Source organism: Euleptes europaea, chromosome 6 (assembly GCF_029931775.1).
Source record: "Euleptes europaea isolate rEulEur1 chromosome 6, rEulEur1.hap1, whole genome shotgun sequence".
Lineage (NCBI taxonomy): Eukaryota > Metazoa > Chordata > Lepidosauria > Squamata > Sphaerodactylidae > Euleptes > Euleptes europaea.
In genome coordinates, this window is record NC_079317.1 from 20,285,812 (window position 1) to 20,302,340 (window position 16,529).

The 16,529-nt window shown below is 43.9% G+C and overlaps 1 protein-coding gene across 2 annotated transcripts in view; it reads left to right on the forward strand.

Moving 5' to 3' along the window:
- Nucleotides 1–6,126, forward strand: part of SETD3 (SET domain containing 3, actin N3(tau)-histidine methyltransferase) — a 56,854-nt gene extending 50,728 nt beyond the window's left edge. For both annotated transcript variants that reach the window (XM_056851311.1, XM_056851310.1), the window contains exons 11-13: nucleotides 1,709–1,794; nucleotides 2,806–2,966; nucleotides 4,759–6,126. In XM_056851311.1, the coding sequence (XP_056707289.1) occupies nucleotides 1,709–1,794; nucleotides 2,806–2,966; nucleotides 4,759–5,205 (694 nt within the window). In that variant the 3' untranslated portion in view covers nucleotides 5,206–6,126. The remainder of the gene's footprint in view (nucleotides 1–1,708; nucleotides 1,795–2,805; nucleotides 2,967–4,758) is intronic.
- Nucleotides 6,127–16,529: the final 10,403 nt, after the last annotated feature.

The following is a 16,529-nucleotide window of genomic DNA, read 5'->3' on the forward strand; positions in this document are numbered from 1 at the left end:
TATCTTAAAATATTTCAAGCTCGTAAGGTCCAGTAGAACATTGTAGCATAGCTGTTCTTTAGTAATGTAGGTACAGTTAATATTTCCCTCATATATATATTTACAATAAATAATTCCAGTGAAATGTGTTTACCGACAACTTCAGAATTCTTTATCTCTGGGGGATGAAAAAGCCATTTGGCTATTTTTGTCCGCCCACCATAAAACTGCTTTGGTGGTCTTTGTGACCTATAATGGCTTCTAGCATCCTTCATGTTTAAAGCATATGTTCAAACTCATTGTTAACAGTTTTGAACTATTTTTTGGTTGTTCATCATTTTACTAGCTTAAAAGACGTGTTCTTCTAATGAAAAGCAAGATTTGGCCATTGTTACCCATGTTGTGATCACCCCTAGGTTAGATTGCTGCAACGTGCTCTGCATGGGAGTTCCTTCCAACCTGTTCTGAAGCTTCAATTAGTGCAAAATGCAGCAGCCCGGTTGCTGATTGGCACTAATGATAAAGATTATATTATGTCTGTCTAGGACCACTACACTGGCTGCATATTCACTTCTGAGCCCAATTCATACACATGAAGCTGCCTTATACTGAATCAGACCCTTGCTCTATCAAGGTCAGTATCGTCTCCTCTGGCAGCAGCTGTCCGGTGTCTCAAGCCAGCAGTCTTTTCACATCACTCGCTACATGATCCTTTGAACGGGAGATGCTGTGGCTTGAACCTGGGGACTGTCTGCATGCAATGCAGATGCTCTACCACGAAGCCACAGCCCCTCACCATAGTGCCATTTACTACCTTGGAAAGCCTTTAAAAGCTTGAAGCTGGGATATCTAAAGCAGGGCTTCTTAAACTTTTCCCACCCGTGACCCTTTTCCGCCTGAGAAATTTTTACGCGGTCCCGGGTATATAGGTATAAAAAATAGATATACGAATCAAAGATTTACTGATAATAAATCATAAAGAAATTTATTTTTAAATTAAAAAAAAAAGCGACCCCCATGTTGTGACCCACAGCTTAAGAAGCTTTGATCTGAAGGACCACATGCACATTGGCCCATCAGTTGAGATCTTCCTCTGAAACCCTGCTCTGTCTGCTTCCATTAACGGAGATGAGAAGAACAATAACGAGAGCAGAGCTTTTCTGTTTATGGCACCCCAGTCATGGAATGTGTTCCTGCCATCTGTTTGCCTGGTGCTATCTTTTGTAAGCTTTTTGCACCACATGAATACTTATTTACCTAGGTCATTTTGAGTTTCCATCTTCTTTTTATTGATTGATTGATTATTTTACAAAACTTATATCCCGCATTTCTGCCCTTGAAGGGCAGAATATTTATTTATGTTACACACCACACACACACACACACAATGTCCTGTGTTTTGTAAGCTTGCATTGGCTTGCCAGTGCAGGTTATACATAGTTGAAAAGTCATTATTAATTTTATTTTAACTGTTACTGTAATTGGTATGCCATTGTTCACATTTAGAAGTTTAGAATCCAGATTTGAGACAATTTTACATATATAAAATAACAACAAGTTTTTAATTGCTTATGAGAAAGATAAACTATTCAGCTTCTGTATTGACAAGGCTGGGGAGTACCTTCAGGTGAATGCTTAACAACCAATTTTACTATAAGGTTAAGGGATTTCATTTTTGAGTAATTTTCACAATACCAGAGACTTACTTCTCACTCACCGTTTTTGTTAGCTCCAGTGTGTTTGCACTGCATTCGACTGAGCCTCCAATCTCTGCCCAGCTTTTGGCTTTCCTGAGAGTGTTCAGCATGACTGAAGGTAAAAACCAAACAAAAATTTTAAGTCTGTTTTGTTGTGTCCAGGTTAAAACTGTGAAATGGAATGAAGGGTGGGGGAAAGCTCAGCCTTGCAAATAAGTCCAATGAGTTGCTGGCCCGTACTTTTTTTTTCAGCCCATCAGACCACAGACAGCTTGGCTGGTCGTTGTTGTCAAAGAACAAGACCTGTCTGAAGGTTTCCCTCCCTGCTTGACAGGAGGCAATATGCAAATGCTTTATAGTTTGAAAACCAAGATATAGTCTGTTTTCCTTTCTTTCTAGTCCCCCAAAGACCTGGTGGTGCTATGCTGGGGAAGGTTGTAGAGTGTAAAGAAAAGTGAATAAGCTTTGTTAAGATGTTTATGTTGAAGGATGAAGCTTCCTTAGGCTGTAGTCCTTTGCACAATTACTTGGGACACCCAAGAGATGCCCAAACTACACTTTTACATATAACATATGACTATCACAGGGACTTGAAATCATACAGCAGCTGTGAGTTCCCTGTGGGAACTCAATTCTGAAGTGCTCCAGGGCCCTGATTTGGATTGGGACCATGGTGTTGGAAAGGAGGAGTTTCATTCCCCCCCCACCGCCGTTTTCCCAGTCTGAAACAGCCTGGGGGGACGTTATTGCCCCATTAGAGAGCCAGCGTGGTGTAGTGGTTAAAAGCGGTGGTTTGGAGCAGTGGACTCTAATCTGGAGAACTGGGTTTGATTTCCCCCTCCTCCACATGAGCGGCAGACGTTAATCTGATGACCTGGGTTGGTTTACCCACTCCTACACACGAAACCAGCTGGGTGACCTTGGGCTAGTCATGCTCTCTCAGCCCCACGTTCCTCACAGGGTGTCTGTTGTGGGGAGGGGAAGGGAAGGTGATTGTAAGCTGGTTTGATTCTTCCTTTAGTGGTAGAGAAAGGAGCAGCTCTGCAAAATCTCATTATTCATGGTGAAAATTTCTTTGCTTTGGTTGCGATATTTAGGGAAAGTGCTGAACATTCTTCCTTTCTTGCAGATGAGCTGAAAGAACATTTAATAGGGGAACATGCAATTGACAGAATTTTCACCCTTGGAAATTCTGAATTTCCTGTGAGCTGGGACAATGAGGTGAAACTTTGGACATTCCTTGAAGCCCGGGCATCTCTTCTGTTGAAAACCTACAAGACCACTATTGCAGTAAGGCTTTTATGAGCATGCTCTTTCCCCTAACTTCACAGTTAGTTTGGCCTAACCCCCCAGCCTAGCTGAAATGGTTACCTATTAAAGGCCTTTCCCTTCCTATGGCACCTTTCTTTGAGAAATAATTAGTGTAGTCAACGTTTCTGCTTTGCAGTTGTACTATTGTTTTTTTCCTGAAACACTTTGATTCAGAAAATGGATCCATGTCAGAATTGGGGCTTGCTCCACAGTATGCACTTTGAGGCTTCTGAGGATTTCTTCCTGGCAGTCACTTTTATCTTGAAACTTGGGCATTTTGGAAGTGGTTTCTTATGCAATGCAAGCAGCTTCTTGTAAAGTGAGGAGTTGGAGGGGACAGATATTTCTATTTATTTTCTATTGAGTGGTTAAGAGCGGTGGACTCTAATCTGGAGAACCGGGTTTGATTCCCCGCTCCTCCACATGAAGCCAGCTGGGTGACCTTGGGCTAGTCACAGTTCTCTTAGAGCTCTCTCAGCCTCACCTACCTCATAAGCTGTCTGTTGTGGGATGAGGAAGGGAAAGTGATTGTAAGCCAGTTTGATTCTCCTTAAAAGGTAGAGAAAATCGGCATATAAAAAAACCAACTCTTCTTCTAAAATATTTACACCATGCCTTTCCTTTAGACTTCAACTGGCTTACAAATCACAATTAAACATATCATAGTTTAAAACTTGGAAAAAAAACCCAGCTAACTCCCTCCCTCAAAAAGATGCCTGCATTCTGTACCCCATTAAAAGCCCTAGCAAATAAAATGGCCATGCAGCATCTTCTGAAAATTTCTAAAGATGGTGTCTCCCTTCCATGAAGGTCTAAACCTCATTGACTCCTAGGCTCCGTAAAAGGTTATGCGAGAGCCAGTGTGGTGTAGTGGTTAGAGTGCCAGACTAGAACCTGGGAGATCCAGGTTCAAATCCCCTCTCTACCATGGAAGCTTGCTGGTTGATACTGGCCCAGTCACACTCATATTACCTACCTCATAAGATTTTGAGGATAAAATAGAGGAGAGAACAATGTAAGTCATTTTGGGTTCCCATTTGAGAGAGAGGTGGGGTATATATGAAGTAAATAGTAATGAAAGTCTCATGCTAAATGTTACTGGCTCAGTGTAAAAGGAGGAGAGGAGCAGGTTTTTATACCCCACTTTTCTCTACCTTAAGGAGTCTCAAAGTGGCTTACAATCAACATTCCTTTCCTCTCCCCACAACAGGCACCTTGTGAGGTAGGCTGGGCTGAGAGAGTTCTGAGAGAGCTGTGACTGGCCCAAGGTCACCCATCTGGCTTCATGTGGAGGAGTGGGGAAACCAACCTGGTTCACCATATTAGAGTCCACCACTCTTAACCCTAGCACCACTCTGGCTCTCTGCCCTGTACACGAAACTGCACATTTTTCCTTTTGCCTGGAAGTTCCTTTCAGAAAACTGAGGTGGTGCTGTCTTTCTTCAAAATCTGCTTTATTCAGTGGAGTAACTCACCTTAACTCAGTGCTCCAGTATTCATTCCTGGCTGCAAGAAGTCCTAAGTGTATAATGTAACTGAATTTGCTCACGTTTATCCCTTTGCAGTTTCTATTCCTACCTTCCCTTTCCCTCAGATCTGTCACACTTTAAACTGCATGATCTTGGGGTAGTACCCTGTCAAGTGCTGTGTAAAAGGGTGTCAGACATGATTAAACCTAGCGGTATAGATATTGTTTACAACTTTAAGCCAAACCCTTGCTTAGATTTTGGTAAATCTTTTTTTTTTTCCTTTTGCCTCCTCTACCTTCTAGGAAGACAAATCCTTTTTGGAAACACATGACCTTACCTGTCATGCGACAATGGCTATTAAATTGCGTTTAGGCGAGAAAGAAATTTTGGAGAAGGCGGTGAAGAGTGCAACCGCCAACAGAGAGTACTACAGCAAACAAATGTCGGAAGGGGCTCTCCTTCCCAAATATGAAGAAAGTAATATTGCCTTGCTAGAGAACACTGTAGCAGATTCAAGGCTCCCGATTGTCTTGAGAAACTTGGAGGAAGAAACGGAGGAGCAAGAGGACTTAAAGATTGAAGAAACGATTGGCGCGGAAGTTGCGGAGAATGGCTTTGTGAATGGTGACAGTGCTTTGCTTAACGGGACCAAATTGGAAAGTGAAAATCTAAATCAAGAGGAAGGCAACGGAGATGCTGAAGATGCCAAAGAATCTTCTTCAGACAGTACTGATGAGGTTAAAGAATAGCCCTTAAAGCAGTTTTGACTTCCTTGTGAAATTGACAACTTGCAGGTGTTTCTCCCCCCACTTTCAAACAATGATTTACATTGGTGTGTTTCCTAACATTTCTTTCTGCAGAAGAAAATGGGGTTTTGTTTGTTTTTTGCTGCTTTGTAATAAACAAAGATTTTTAAGTTATTTAAAAGATTTAGCATCCCCTTTCCTATTAAGATTGCCATCTTGCTTTTGAAGGTGGAGGGAAGAAGGAGAGACCTTTGGAAGATTTTGTGGCTCTTTATTGGGGAAGGGTGTTCTTTTTATGCCTGGGGAGAAGAGGTCAGCTCTATTAGCTGTCTTTCCATTCTGTGTGCTCTGACTTCTGAAATGTGAAGTTTGTTTTCTGCGTCTTGCCAAAGGAGAGGGCAAGAGGCTAGTTCTGACTATTTTGTGTAAGCAGAGAACAGAGTGCCACAAAGAGTGGATAAAAAAAATTGCAAAGGGGAGATTCTTAGTCTGTGTAGAGCCAGGAATAACCATCCCTTGAAAAGGTAAGGTGGCAACCTTATTTTCATTAGATTTCAGCTGTTGATAAGAATTCTAATTACAGTGGTTCCTATGGATTTTGATTTATTTTATGGTTTTTTTTTGTTTACTGTACAAGAGCTTTTCAGTGTTTTCTCCCCCTCCTCCTGAATCAAAGTGCATAACTACAGTACACGCTCCACTTAATTTTTAAAAAGCTGATTTTTTTAAAAAAATGGCACTGTTTATTTTCCAACACTTTAGATGGTGATGAAGAGGTTGGAAATGGATCTGCCAGCCCAAAGCTTTAAACCACGTTATTCAAAGTGAGGTCGCTCCTCCGCTTTCTTTCAGATTTTCACAAATAGCTAGAAATTTTCGAAGCTACACTTTTGACTAAGAAAAATTATTAAAAGTAAAACTTGATTAATTTGTGTCTACTACCTTTTATTATTTTTCCCTTCGCCGTAAGCACCCAATGTTAACACCACAACCTGGTTTTAAAATTTAACCTTGGGACAAATGTTTCAGGGGAGCGGGGAGGTAAGCAGTAGTATTTTTTGCCCATCATAATACTGAAAGCCCATTCATTTGGATCACAGTGGAGAGAAAGCCCCACTAACATCACTGTGGGTAGGAGTATCTATCTTGTAGAGAGCTCAGTCAAAGCCGTCATCTTAGATTAATTTTTGTTACAGTCTAAAAACATCTTGGCTTTTGGGTGTGCTTTTGATTTGTATCCTTAAAATGATGTGTACTTTCCAGGTTGCGGGCAAGAGAAGAAAGTTGCAAAAGCCCTTCAAAGGTTGTCTTAAAGCCTCAAGCGGACTGTGTGCTCCCCGAGTTGTTCCCTCAGGCTCGGAAGCTCAGGGAAGAAGGAGCCAATCTTCGAAGTTCCCCAACCTAACCAAGCTTAAAGCTTAGGCTGAGGCCATATTTATCTTTCTCTAAGCTGCCGATGACAAAACTATAGGCAATATGGGGGTGGGGCTAGAGGGCACGTTGGCTAGCGGGTTTGACAGAGTGTATAAAAGGATTTATGGCTATGAAGGTTGTCTTGAAAGTGTGAAATCTCTGGAATCGAGATTTGGTACAATTTCCAGTGTTTGGGCAAAGCATTCGTTTTCTGTGTAGCACTGTGCTCTTCGCTATGATTAGCAGAAGCAGACTAACATATGCAAAATAAGCATATATATGCAATGTTTCTCAATACATACAGCAGATTTTTTTGTTTGTGCGGAATTTTTGTCACTGTGGATTACTTATGACCCAGGCTTTTCATTTCTTTTAAATTTTAAAATATCTTGACACTTTTCTGTTTTGGTGCTCAGTGGTTTTGAACAGATTGTAAATTAAAACTGCAAATATAAAACAGTACAGTAAAAAAAGAAAAAACAACAACAAATTTTAAACAAATAAAATATTAGCTGAGAATACTGTGTATTCCAAATCAAGAGATGGTGCTACAAGCTTGAATAATCAGTCTTTAGCTGTTGTCTAAAATGATATACGATGCAAGGGCTAGCAGAGATTGGGGAGGGTGTTCAAAGGTTTGGCTCTGTGACCAAGAAGGTGCTTTCTTGGTCTGCTACCTGTCTAGCCTCTCAGGGCAGGCACCTGAATCAGGGCTTCCGAAGATAAGCAGAATGGATGGATAGGTTCATATGGACTTTAAAGGTCAATACCAGCACCTTGAATTGAACCCAGAATCAAATTGGGAGTCATTGTAGATGAAACAAGACTGGAATGATATGGTTCCTACGACTCTTTCCAGTCAACATTCTGGCCACAGCATTCTGTACCAACTGTACGAACAGTCTTCAAGGGCTGCCACACCTAGAATGCATTGCAACAATCTAACCTAGATGTTACCAGGGCATGCACCGTAGAGGCTGCATCTGGCTCATCAACCGAAGCTGGTGAAAGGCACCCCTGGCCACCACAACCAACTGTTACCCAACAATTATGAGGGGGGGAGATAGCACTGGCTAATGTAGTGTGAGGCGATTCATATGGGAGCACCTTCACTCTCATTCAAGGTTAATCCCCCTTGAATCAGACCCAGAATCCAGTGCAGTTTAGCAAGTGTTGATCTAATACATTTTTGCACAGAATAGCTCCCAGCAGGTGGACAGGAGAATTCAGTATTGTGGCTTCCGCACAGCCTTCAGGGTCAGCTCTGTTTTGAGCACATTACAATAATCTGCTTAAGTTACCAGACATCCATATCTGTCCATATAACATCTGTACCCTGCTTTTCCCCAAATGGACTCAAGGTGGCTTAGAAAAAGAAACCCTACAGACTATAAAACAGTTCAAAAATCAATGAAACCAAGGAAGAATGCCTTAAAGAAACTACACAGTTATGTAATCCATTATTATTCTAAAAAGCGGCAAAATCTAGTGATGAAGGGTTAAAGCTGGCCTATCATGGTTAAATGCCTGGTCACTACCTGAACATCTAGGAGTGAAGTATAAGAAGAAGAAGAGTTGGTTTTTATATGCCTACTTTCTCTACCACTTAAGGAAGAATCAAACCGGCTTACAATCACCTTCCATTCCCCTCAAGACACCCTGTGAGGTAGGTGGGGCTGAGAGAGTGTGACTACCTCAAGGTCACCCAGCTAGCTTCATGTGTAGGAGTGGGGAAACAAATCTAGTTCAAAATATTAGCCTCCGCTGCTCATGTGGAGGAGTGGGGAATCAAACCCGGTTCTCCAGATCAGAGTCTACTGCTCCAAACCACTACACCATGCTGGCTCTCCTAGGGTATCCTAGGGTGCATGTTTGATTCTTCAGCATGAGTGTGGTACTCCACAGAATATGTAAACCCACATTCCTAACATGGTACAGACCTGGCCCATCTTCACTTCCATCTTGTCTCAATTTAATTTTAGTTTAATTCCAAAAAATGACAACACCAGGAACCAGCCATCTCTTCCAGTTGGTTTTCCCTCGTCTGCCCATTCAGATATAAACCATTCATATATAAGCAGGCATCTTGTGGCACCTTAAAGGTTAACAAAAAAATTTATTCCAGCCTAAACATTTGTGAACTAGAGCTCACCTCTTTGGATGCAATGAGTGGATCCCTGATAGGCAGGCGCTTCATGCAGGAAGATGAGAAAAACGCAGTCAAGAAGGGGCCATGAAATACAGGAATCACACTTGGACACGCACTGATGTAAAATTCAAATACAACCAGGAAAAGTACACAAAAGCTTATGCCAGGATAAAATGTTGGTCTTTCAGTTGCCACAATTTTAGCTGCAACAGACAAAGGTCTGGAATTGCCACTATCCAGGTATGTCTTAAGAACATTGCTGCTTTGGGTTGGCTCTGATAAAAGAAAAGTGTGCTGGGTGTCATCCTCTTACTGATTGTGTGTGTGTGTGTGTAAAGTGCCGTCAAGTCGCAGCCGACTTATGGCGACTCCTTTTTGGGGTTTTCATGGCAAGAGACTAACAGGTGGTTTGCCAGTGCCTTCCTCTGCACAGCAACCCTGGTATTCCTTGGTGGTCTCCCATCCAAATACTAGCCAGGGCTGACCCTGCTTAGCTTCTGAGATCTGACAAGATCAGGCTAACCTGGGCCATCCAGGTCAGGGCCTTACTGATCATACTGGGTTGCAAAACCATGAACAGTCTGCCAGCATATATAAAAAAGGGTGGGAACATGATTCATACATAAGAACATAAGAAAGGCTATGCTGGATCAAACTAAGGTCCATCAAGTCCAGCAGTCTGTTCACACAGTGGCCAACCAGATGCCTCTAGGAAGCCACTCCCACAAGTTATCCCAGGGAATACAGCATTAAGTGAACACTGTGGGGAGGGTCAGTACCACATAGTTGCATCTTGTAGTAGCTAACACCACTACATACGCCCCATCAGAGAGAAACTGAATGATTATACATATGGCAGTAATACCCTGATGTTTAAGATGGTCTAGAAAAAACTGATAGATCTAGTCTTTGAAAATCCACTGAGATATAGAAGAATTAGCCGGATCATATTCTCTCATTCGCATCCATTATTTTGTGAGGCTACCAAAGCCGTTTCTGCTCCAGACCTTAACCCCATAATGATACAGATCAGGAAAACAAGTTCGTCTGCGGTCTTCTGTGCAGTCCCACATTGGGATCTGCGCTTGCGCAGGCCAGCCTCGGAAAGGATTCTTCTAGCTTCTTTTAGATCGATAGGGGGCGCCGTACGCCACTGCGCATGCGTCCGCCTTCCCGCCCTATGACGTGGCGTAACGGCGCCCCCCCCCACCCAGTTCGTTCTTTGCCGCCGAAGAGAAAGGACGTTCTTCTTGCAGTTTCCCGTTACTCCGTCTGAAACGAGAAATTGTTAATAATTATGGCACAGGCAGCTTTATTCAAGAAGTGTCTGCAATGCGACACCAAAATGACCAAAACGGACGAACATTCCCTTTGCGTTTTTTGCCTGGGTGAGTCCCATATTGTTACGGCCTGTAAGATCTGCCTGCAATTCACTCCGAAGGCCCGCGCTGACAGGGCTTCCCGTCTCAAAGCCTGGCTTTATGAAAAAGTATTGTCTGGTTCTCAGTTGCCGGCCTCGAAGTCATCGGCCGAGCGAGACCATGTGACACGATCGGAGTCGGTCGGTTCCGTCCGTTCGGATCCGACAGCAGCGTCCGCATCCAAGCCCCGCCCCCGATCTCCGGTTCCATCAGGGAAAGGCAGGAGTGCTTCGGAACCGCCTCCGAAAAAAGCACGAGCAAAGACAAAGCACCTAAGTAAAAAGTCAAAGGAACCGAAAGCCTCCGGTTCCAAAGCCCCTCCGGATCCGTTTGTGAGGGATGACGGGCATACTCCCCCTCCTCTTCGTACCCCCTCCCCTCATTTTGAGAAAGAATCGTCGGATTCAGAGGTTGATCTCCCTGAACTATTCCTGAAGGAGATTCGTGATTCTAGTCAAACTCTTCCCAGTGATCAGCCAGTGCCTGATTCAGGTTTTGTGGGGTCTCAGAAACAAGTAGTACCCCCTGTAATGCCTCAGTGGTGGCCTCCCCAATGGTATGGACCGCTCCAGACAGCCCCTTGGCAAAGTTTCCCCTACCCACCTTGGGGCCCTCAGTTTCAACCACCTCAGGGGTCATCCTGGACTGCTGACCAGGCGCAACCTGTAATTCCACAAGAGAACTTACCTCTAATGGATCAGCACTTGACCTTGGGCTTTTCTGAATCAGAACAAGATTCACAATCGGTCCGCTCTGAACTGGGGTTGGAAGAAATTTTGGAACCTGCATCAGATCTAGCCTCTGGCGATCATTTACCTGGTCCCTCTGGTGAGGAAATAACTAACTTTTCAGAGCAAATGTCTAGAGCAGCTAAAGCTTTAGGACTTGATGCTAAGTCACTGGCCCCTAAACCAAAAGAAAAATTTTTATCCCCCCTGTTTGCTCAAGCTTCCACTTCTACAGCTTTCCCAGTCCTTGAGGACTTTATGGACGTTGCGAAAAAGGTCTGGGAGAATCCTTCCACCACACCATCAACATCTAGGAAGGTGGACAGTATGTATAGGGTTCTGCCCTCGGGATGTGAGTTTTTGTTTTCGCACCCAGCTCCTTCATCGGTGATTGTGGCCGAGTCTCAGAACAAGCGCCTGGGCAACCACTCCTCACCTTCTGACAAAGATAGTAAGCGTATTGATGTTCTGAGTAGAAAGACATACTCTGCTGATGCTCTCGGATTCCGTATTGGGAATTATCAAGCAATAATGTCTGCTTACCATCTATTCCTGTGGGAAAAAATGGCTACTTACCTGGGAGATTTACCCGACGAACAAAGGTCGTTAGCTAAAATAGTGATTTCTGAAGGAACTCAATTAGCAAGACACCAGATGAATGCTGGTAGACATGCCTCAGAATCGGCTGCCAGAGGCATGGCGGCTTCAATCTCCTTGCGCAGATTTGCTTGGCTCCGGTCTACTGCTTTGTCCCATGATGTGAGAAGCACCATCGAAGATTTGCCTTTTGATGGCAAAGGTTTATTTGCAGCTGTTACTAATGACACTCTTAGCCAACTGAAGAAGGAGAAACAAGATGCCAGGTATATGGGGGTTTCCGTGCAAGTTCCTGGCAACTTTTCTAGACCACGCTACAATTACAGAGGTGCCTCGTACCATCCGAGATTTCAAAGACCGCCTCCCCAGCCACTTATTCCCTATGGCCAGCAACGAGGTTTCCAGTCTTTTCAGCATCAAAACAGGCGAAGGTTTCCAAGATCCAGGCCTTCTGCCCCACGGTCTCAGTCTCCAAGGGGACAGGGCCCCAAACCATCTTTCTGACTGTTTCAGAATGGGGACAATGTTCCCTGTATGTTTGGCAACCGTTTAGCCTCCTTTTTCTCTGCTTGGTCAGACGTTACTTCTGACAATTGGGTCTTGCACCTTGTTTTATACGGTTACTCTTTAGAGTTTCAATTTTTACCATGTTTGAGTTATCCTCCACTTGGCAGTGGTCCTGAGTTAACTCCGGCCCTTCAGATTGCTTTAAAAGAGTTAATTGACAAAGGTGCTGTTCAACCTGTTTTGTCTTCCTTCAGAGGTTTTTACTCTCGGTTGTTTGTAGTTTACAAAAAAGATGGAGGTTTACGCCCCATTCTGGATTTGAAATGTTTTAACAAATGTTTACAATACAAAAAGTTCAACATGCTGACTGTTCATAATGTTTTACAGTTATTAAAAGTTGGATGGTGGTATATGGTTATTGATTTAAAAGATGCGTATTTTCATATTTCTATTCAGGAGTCCCACCGTAAGTACCTCAGATTTGTGGTGGGAGGCAGAGTTTTTCAATACGCTGTTTTGCCCTTTGGGTTATCTACAGCTCCCCGTGTTTTCACCAAATGTATGGCCGTGGTAGTTGCTCACCTACGTACCAAAGGTTGTGTTATTTTTCCTTACCTGGACGATTGGTTGGTTACAGCCCCGTCAATGGAACAGTTGGTTAGCCAAAGGGACCTCATCTTAAGTTGTCTGAACTCTCTGGGCCTCATAATTAATTTTAAAAAGTCTGTCCTTACCCCGTCTCAAACAGCTAGGTTCATTGGTACTTCATTGAACTCTACTCTGGGTAAAGCTGTTTTACCTGCTGACAGGGCTAACAAATTAGTTGGCTTGGTCAAATTGTTCTTGAGAAAGAGACATCAGTCGGCCTTGCTTATTCAAACGCTTTTAGGACTGATGGCATCGACTACGGCAGTTATTACGACTGCCCGGTTACACATGAGGCCCCTTCAGAATTGGTTTGTCCGAGCGTTTAAACCATTAATTCAGTCTCAACACACTAAGTTCTCACTCCCCAGGTCAGTATTACGTACCCTGGGGTGGTGGTCCCGAATGCAGAATTTGACATCCGGTGTTTCTTTTGGAGTTTTTACCCCTGATGTGATACTTACCTCTGATGCTTCATTAGTAGGTTGGGGAGCCCACTGTCAGGGGATGTTTACACAAGGGTTGTGGTCTTCTCAAGAACTGTCTCTACATATTAACGTTTTAGAGTTGCGAGCGGTTCGTTATGCTCTTCTGTCTTTTGCAGAAATCCTCTACAACAGCGCAGTGCTCATCCAGACAGACAACACCACCGCTATGTTTTATCTGAACAGACAAGGGGGTACTGTTTCCCTTACCCTATGCAGAGAGGCGGTAAACATTTGGAATTGGGCACTTCTGCACAACGTGTCCTTACAAGCTATTCATATCCAAGGAGTACAGAACATCACGGCAGACTCTCTAAGCAGAATTTTTCCCCCTCATCACGAATGGTCCCTGAACTGGAATTACATTCTACCCATTTTTCAAGAATGGGGTTTCCCAGACATAGATCTGTTTGCCACCTCCCACAATGCAAAAGCGCCTCTTTTTTGTTCCCGAGCGGGCCACGACCCAAGATCCCTGGGAGATGCTTTTCTGAGGCCTTGGGTGGGGGCCCTCTTTTATGCCTTCCCCCCAATCCCTCTAATCACCAAGACTTTAAGTCGAATCCAGAGTTACAAAACTCATTGTATCCTGATAGCCCCATACTGGGCCAGACAGGTTTGGTTTACGGAGCTGAGAAATCTTGCCCAGAACAATTTCAGGCACCTACACACGGCGCCGGATTTGCTGTCGGTAGGGCGGATGCGTCATCAGATCCCACGCATTCTTCAACTGACGGCTTGGCTGCTAAATCCTCCTCAGTGAAATTATCTGATGAGGTTTTAGAGGTGGTATTGAACTCAAAGAAGCCATCTACTAGGGTCTCCTATGCCTTTAAATGGGAGCGTTTCTCCAAATGGGTGGGAGCCACGGGATTTTTTCCTTCCTCATGCCCCCTACCAGTGGTGTTAGAGTATTTGTTATTTCTCAAAAAAGAAGGTCTAAGTTGGTCTTCAGTGAAGACTCATTTAGCGGCTCTGTCTGCTTTTCATATAGGGGTCGATGGGCACTCATTGTTTTCTCACCCCACATCTAAACTGTTTTTAAAAGGTTTATTGAATATGTTCCCAGTTAGACATGAGACGGTCTCTCAATGGTCACTGTCTTTGGTTTTAGCTCAACTAATGCTCTCTCCATTTGAACCGTTAGGAAGAGTTTCCTTGGCATACTTGTCTTATAAAGTTTGTTTCTTAGTGGCCATCACGTCAGCTCGAAGGGTTGGTGAGCTTGCGGCTTTGAAGTGTCATTCTCCTTTTTTGCAGTTTTTCCCTTCTAAGGTACTGCTACGTACAAGTTTCGAATTCAAACCCAAAGTAGTGTCTGATTTTCACCTGGGACAAGACCTGTATTTACCTGTGTTTTTTCCAAGCCCACAATCCGCAGCAGAGAAAACACTTCACTCTCTGGATGTGAAACGGGCTTTATTGTATTATTTAGATCGTACAAAGCAGTTCCGGAAATCTGATTCACTGTTTGTTTGTTTTGCTGGGCCAAGGAAGGGGGAAGCAGCATCTTCCCAATCATTGTCCAGATGGTTAGTGCAAACTATACGTCTCTGTTATAAGAAGGCTGGTAGGAAGTGTCCCAAATCTTTACGGGCGCATTCCACTCGGGCCCAATCTACTTCAGCTGCTTTTCGGAGGAAGGTCCCCATCAAGGACATCTGCAGGGCCGCTACCTGGTCTTCTTCTGAGACTTTCGTCAAACATTATGTGGTTGATGTGGATGCTGGAAGGGACACAGTTGTGGGGAAAGCAGTGTTACAGTCTTTGTTTGGCTGAGAGCTCATCCCCCTCCTCCAGGTGAGTGTGTGGCTATATAGTCTCCCAATGTGGGACTGCACAGAAGACCGCAGACGAAAACAGAGTTGCACTTACCTGTAACTGCTGTTCGTCAAGATGTCTTCTGTGCAGGCACACATCCCACCCTCCTGCCCCTCGGAGAGCTCTCACGTGTTTTGTTTCTTTGTTTCAGTTTAGCAAGTCTCTCCAAGTGGGCAAAGAACAGAACTGGGTGGGGGGGGCGCCGTTACGCCACGTCATAGGGCGGGAAGGCGGACGCATGCGCAGTGGCGTACGGCGCCCCCTATCGATCTAAAAGAAGCTAGAAGAATCCTTTCCGAGGCTGGCCTGCGCAAGCGCAGATCCCAATGTGTGCCTGCACAGAAGACATCTTGACGAACAGCAGTTACAGGTAAGTGCAACTCTGTTTTTCCTGCGAAGAATGTTTGACATGTGTGCATGAGTACTCTAAATTTCTTTCTCTCCACCCCCAAAGGATGCGTGCAGTTGGTTTGGAAGCAGACTTTAAATATGTTTTTAACAAAGGCTGAATAATAGTCTCCTGACGTCAACAAATAGATCCAAGCATCAGCAAGAGTCATCCAGGCCAGGCCTTGATTCTTGCTAGAGCTACACACTGTGGCCTTTGTGTGGTTGCCGCTTAAAACATCAGCCAATCCCACCCAATATAGAAAACTCCTTATTACATGGAGTAATGCTTCTGAACCTGTTCAAACCACTTTTCCATCGCCAGCAAGTAACAACAAACTTTTTCTTCCTCTTTCAGAAGTGAAAAAGTTCAAGCATGAAAGGAAGTGACTTTTAACAGGGTTGCATTATGGTTAGGGAGGGTTCTTGAATGAAAATCAAAATGTCACTTAAGGATTTGTTGGTGGCCGGCATGTGACTGTTGCTGACGTTCCTGTCCCCATTTGATACTTAACAAGGGTTATACAAATATTTTTTTTTCTGAGATACATCACCCTCAAAACATGACACATTACTTGTACAGGAGTTGTAGAGAAGAGAGTGCATTGATGGAGTATACCTATGATTGGATCCAGCCCACTATTTTACTCAGTGTCTCCTAGTTCCCCATGGCTTTTGATCATGCAGGTCCCATGATCTCCAGCATAGCCTTTTTGGTTGGTCAAAAGGGACTCTCTCCTCCCTTTATCACCAGTTGAAAAGCTGGTTGGATCCAGCTTGTTCCTTGCCCTTCCAGCTACAGAGGGAAGCTGATAAAACCAGGGTTTGAGTGATCATCTGCAAGCCAAATCCAGGTTTTACAAACTAGTCATAGTTAAAGTTTTACGCCTGAATTGAAGCTTTGCTCACTACTTGACCACAGATGACTTACCTCCTCAGTTTTTGTACGGTGTAACCATCACTGAGTTGGAGCCAACCAACTTTCCTGGTGATGAAAAAAGAAGGAAGAGGGTCCCATTGACCAACAAAAAAAGTCTCTTCTTCATGGGCCTACAAAAACTCTCTCATAATATTGGAACGCGGGGTCATCTGCTGAAGCTGGAGGGTGAGAGATTCAAAACAGATAAGAGGAAGTGTTTTTTCACACAACGTGTAGTTCAGTTGTGGAACTCCC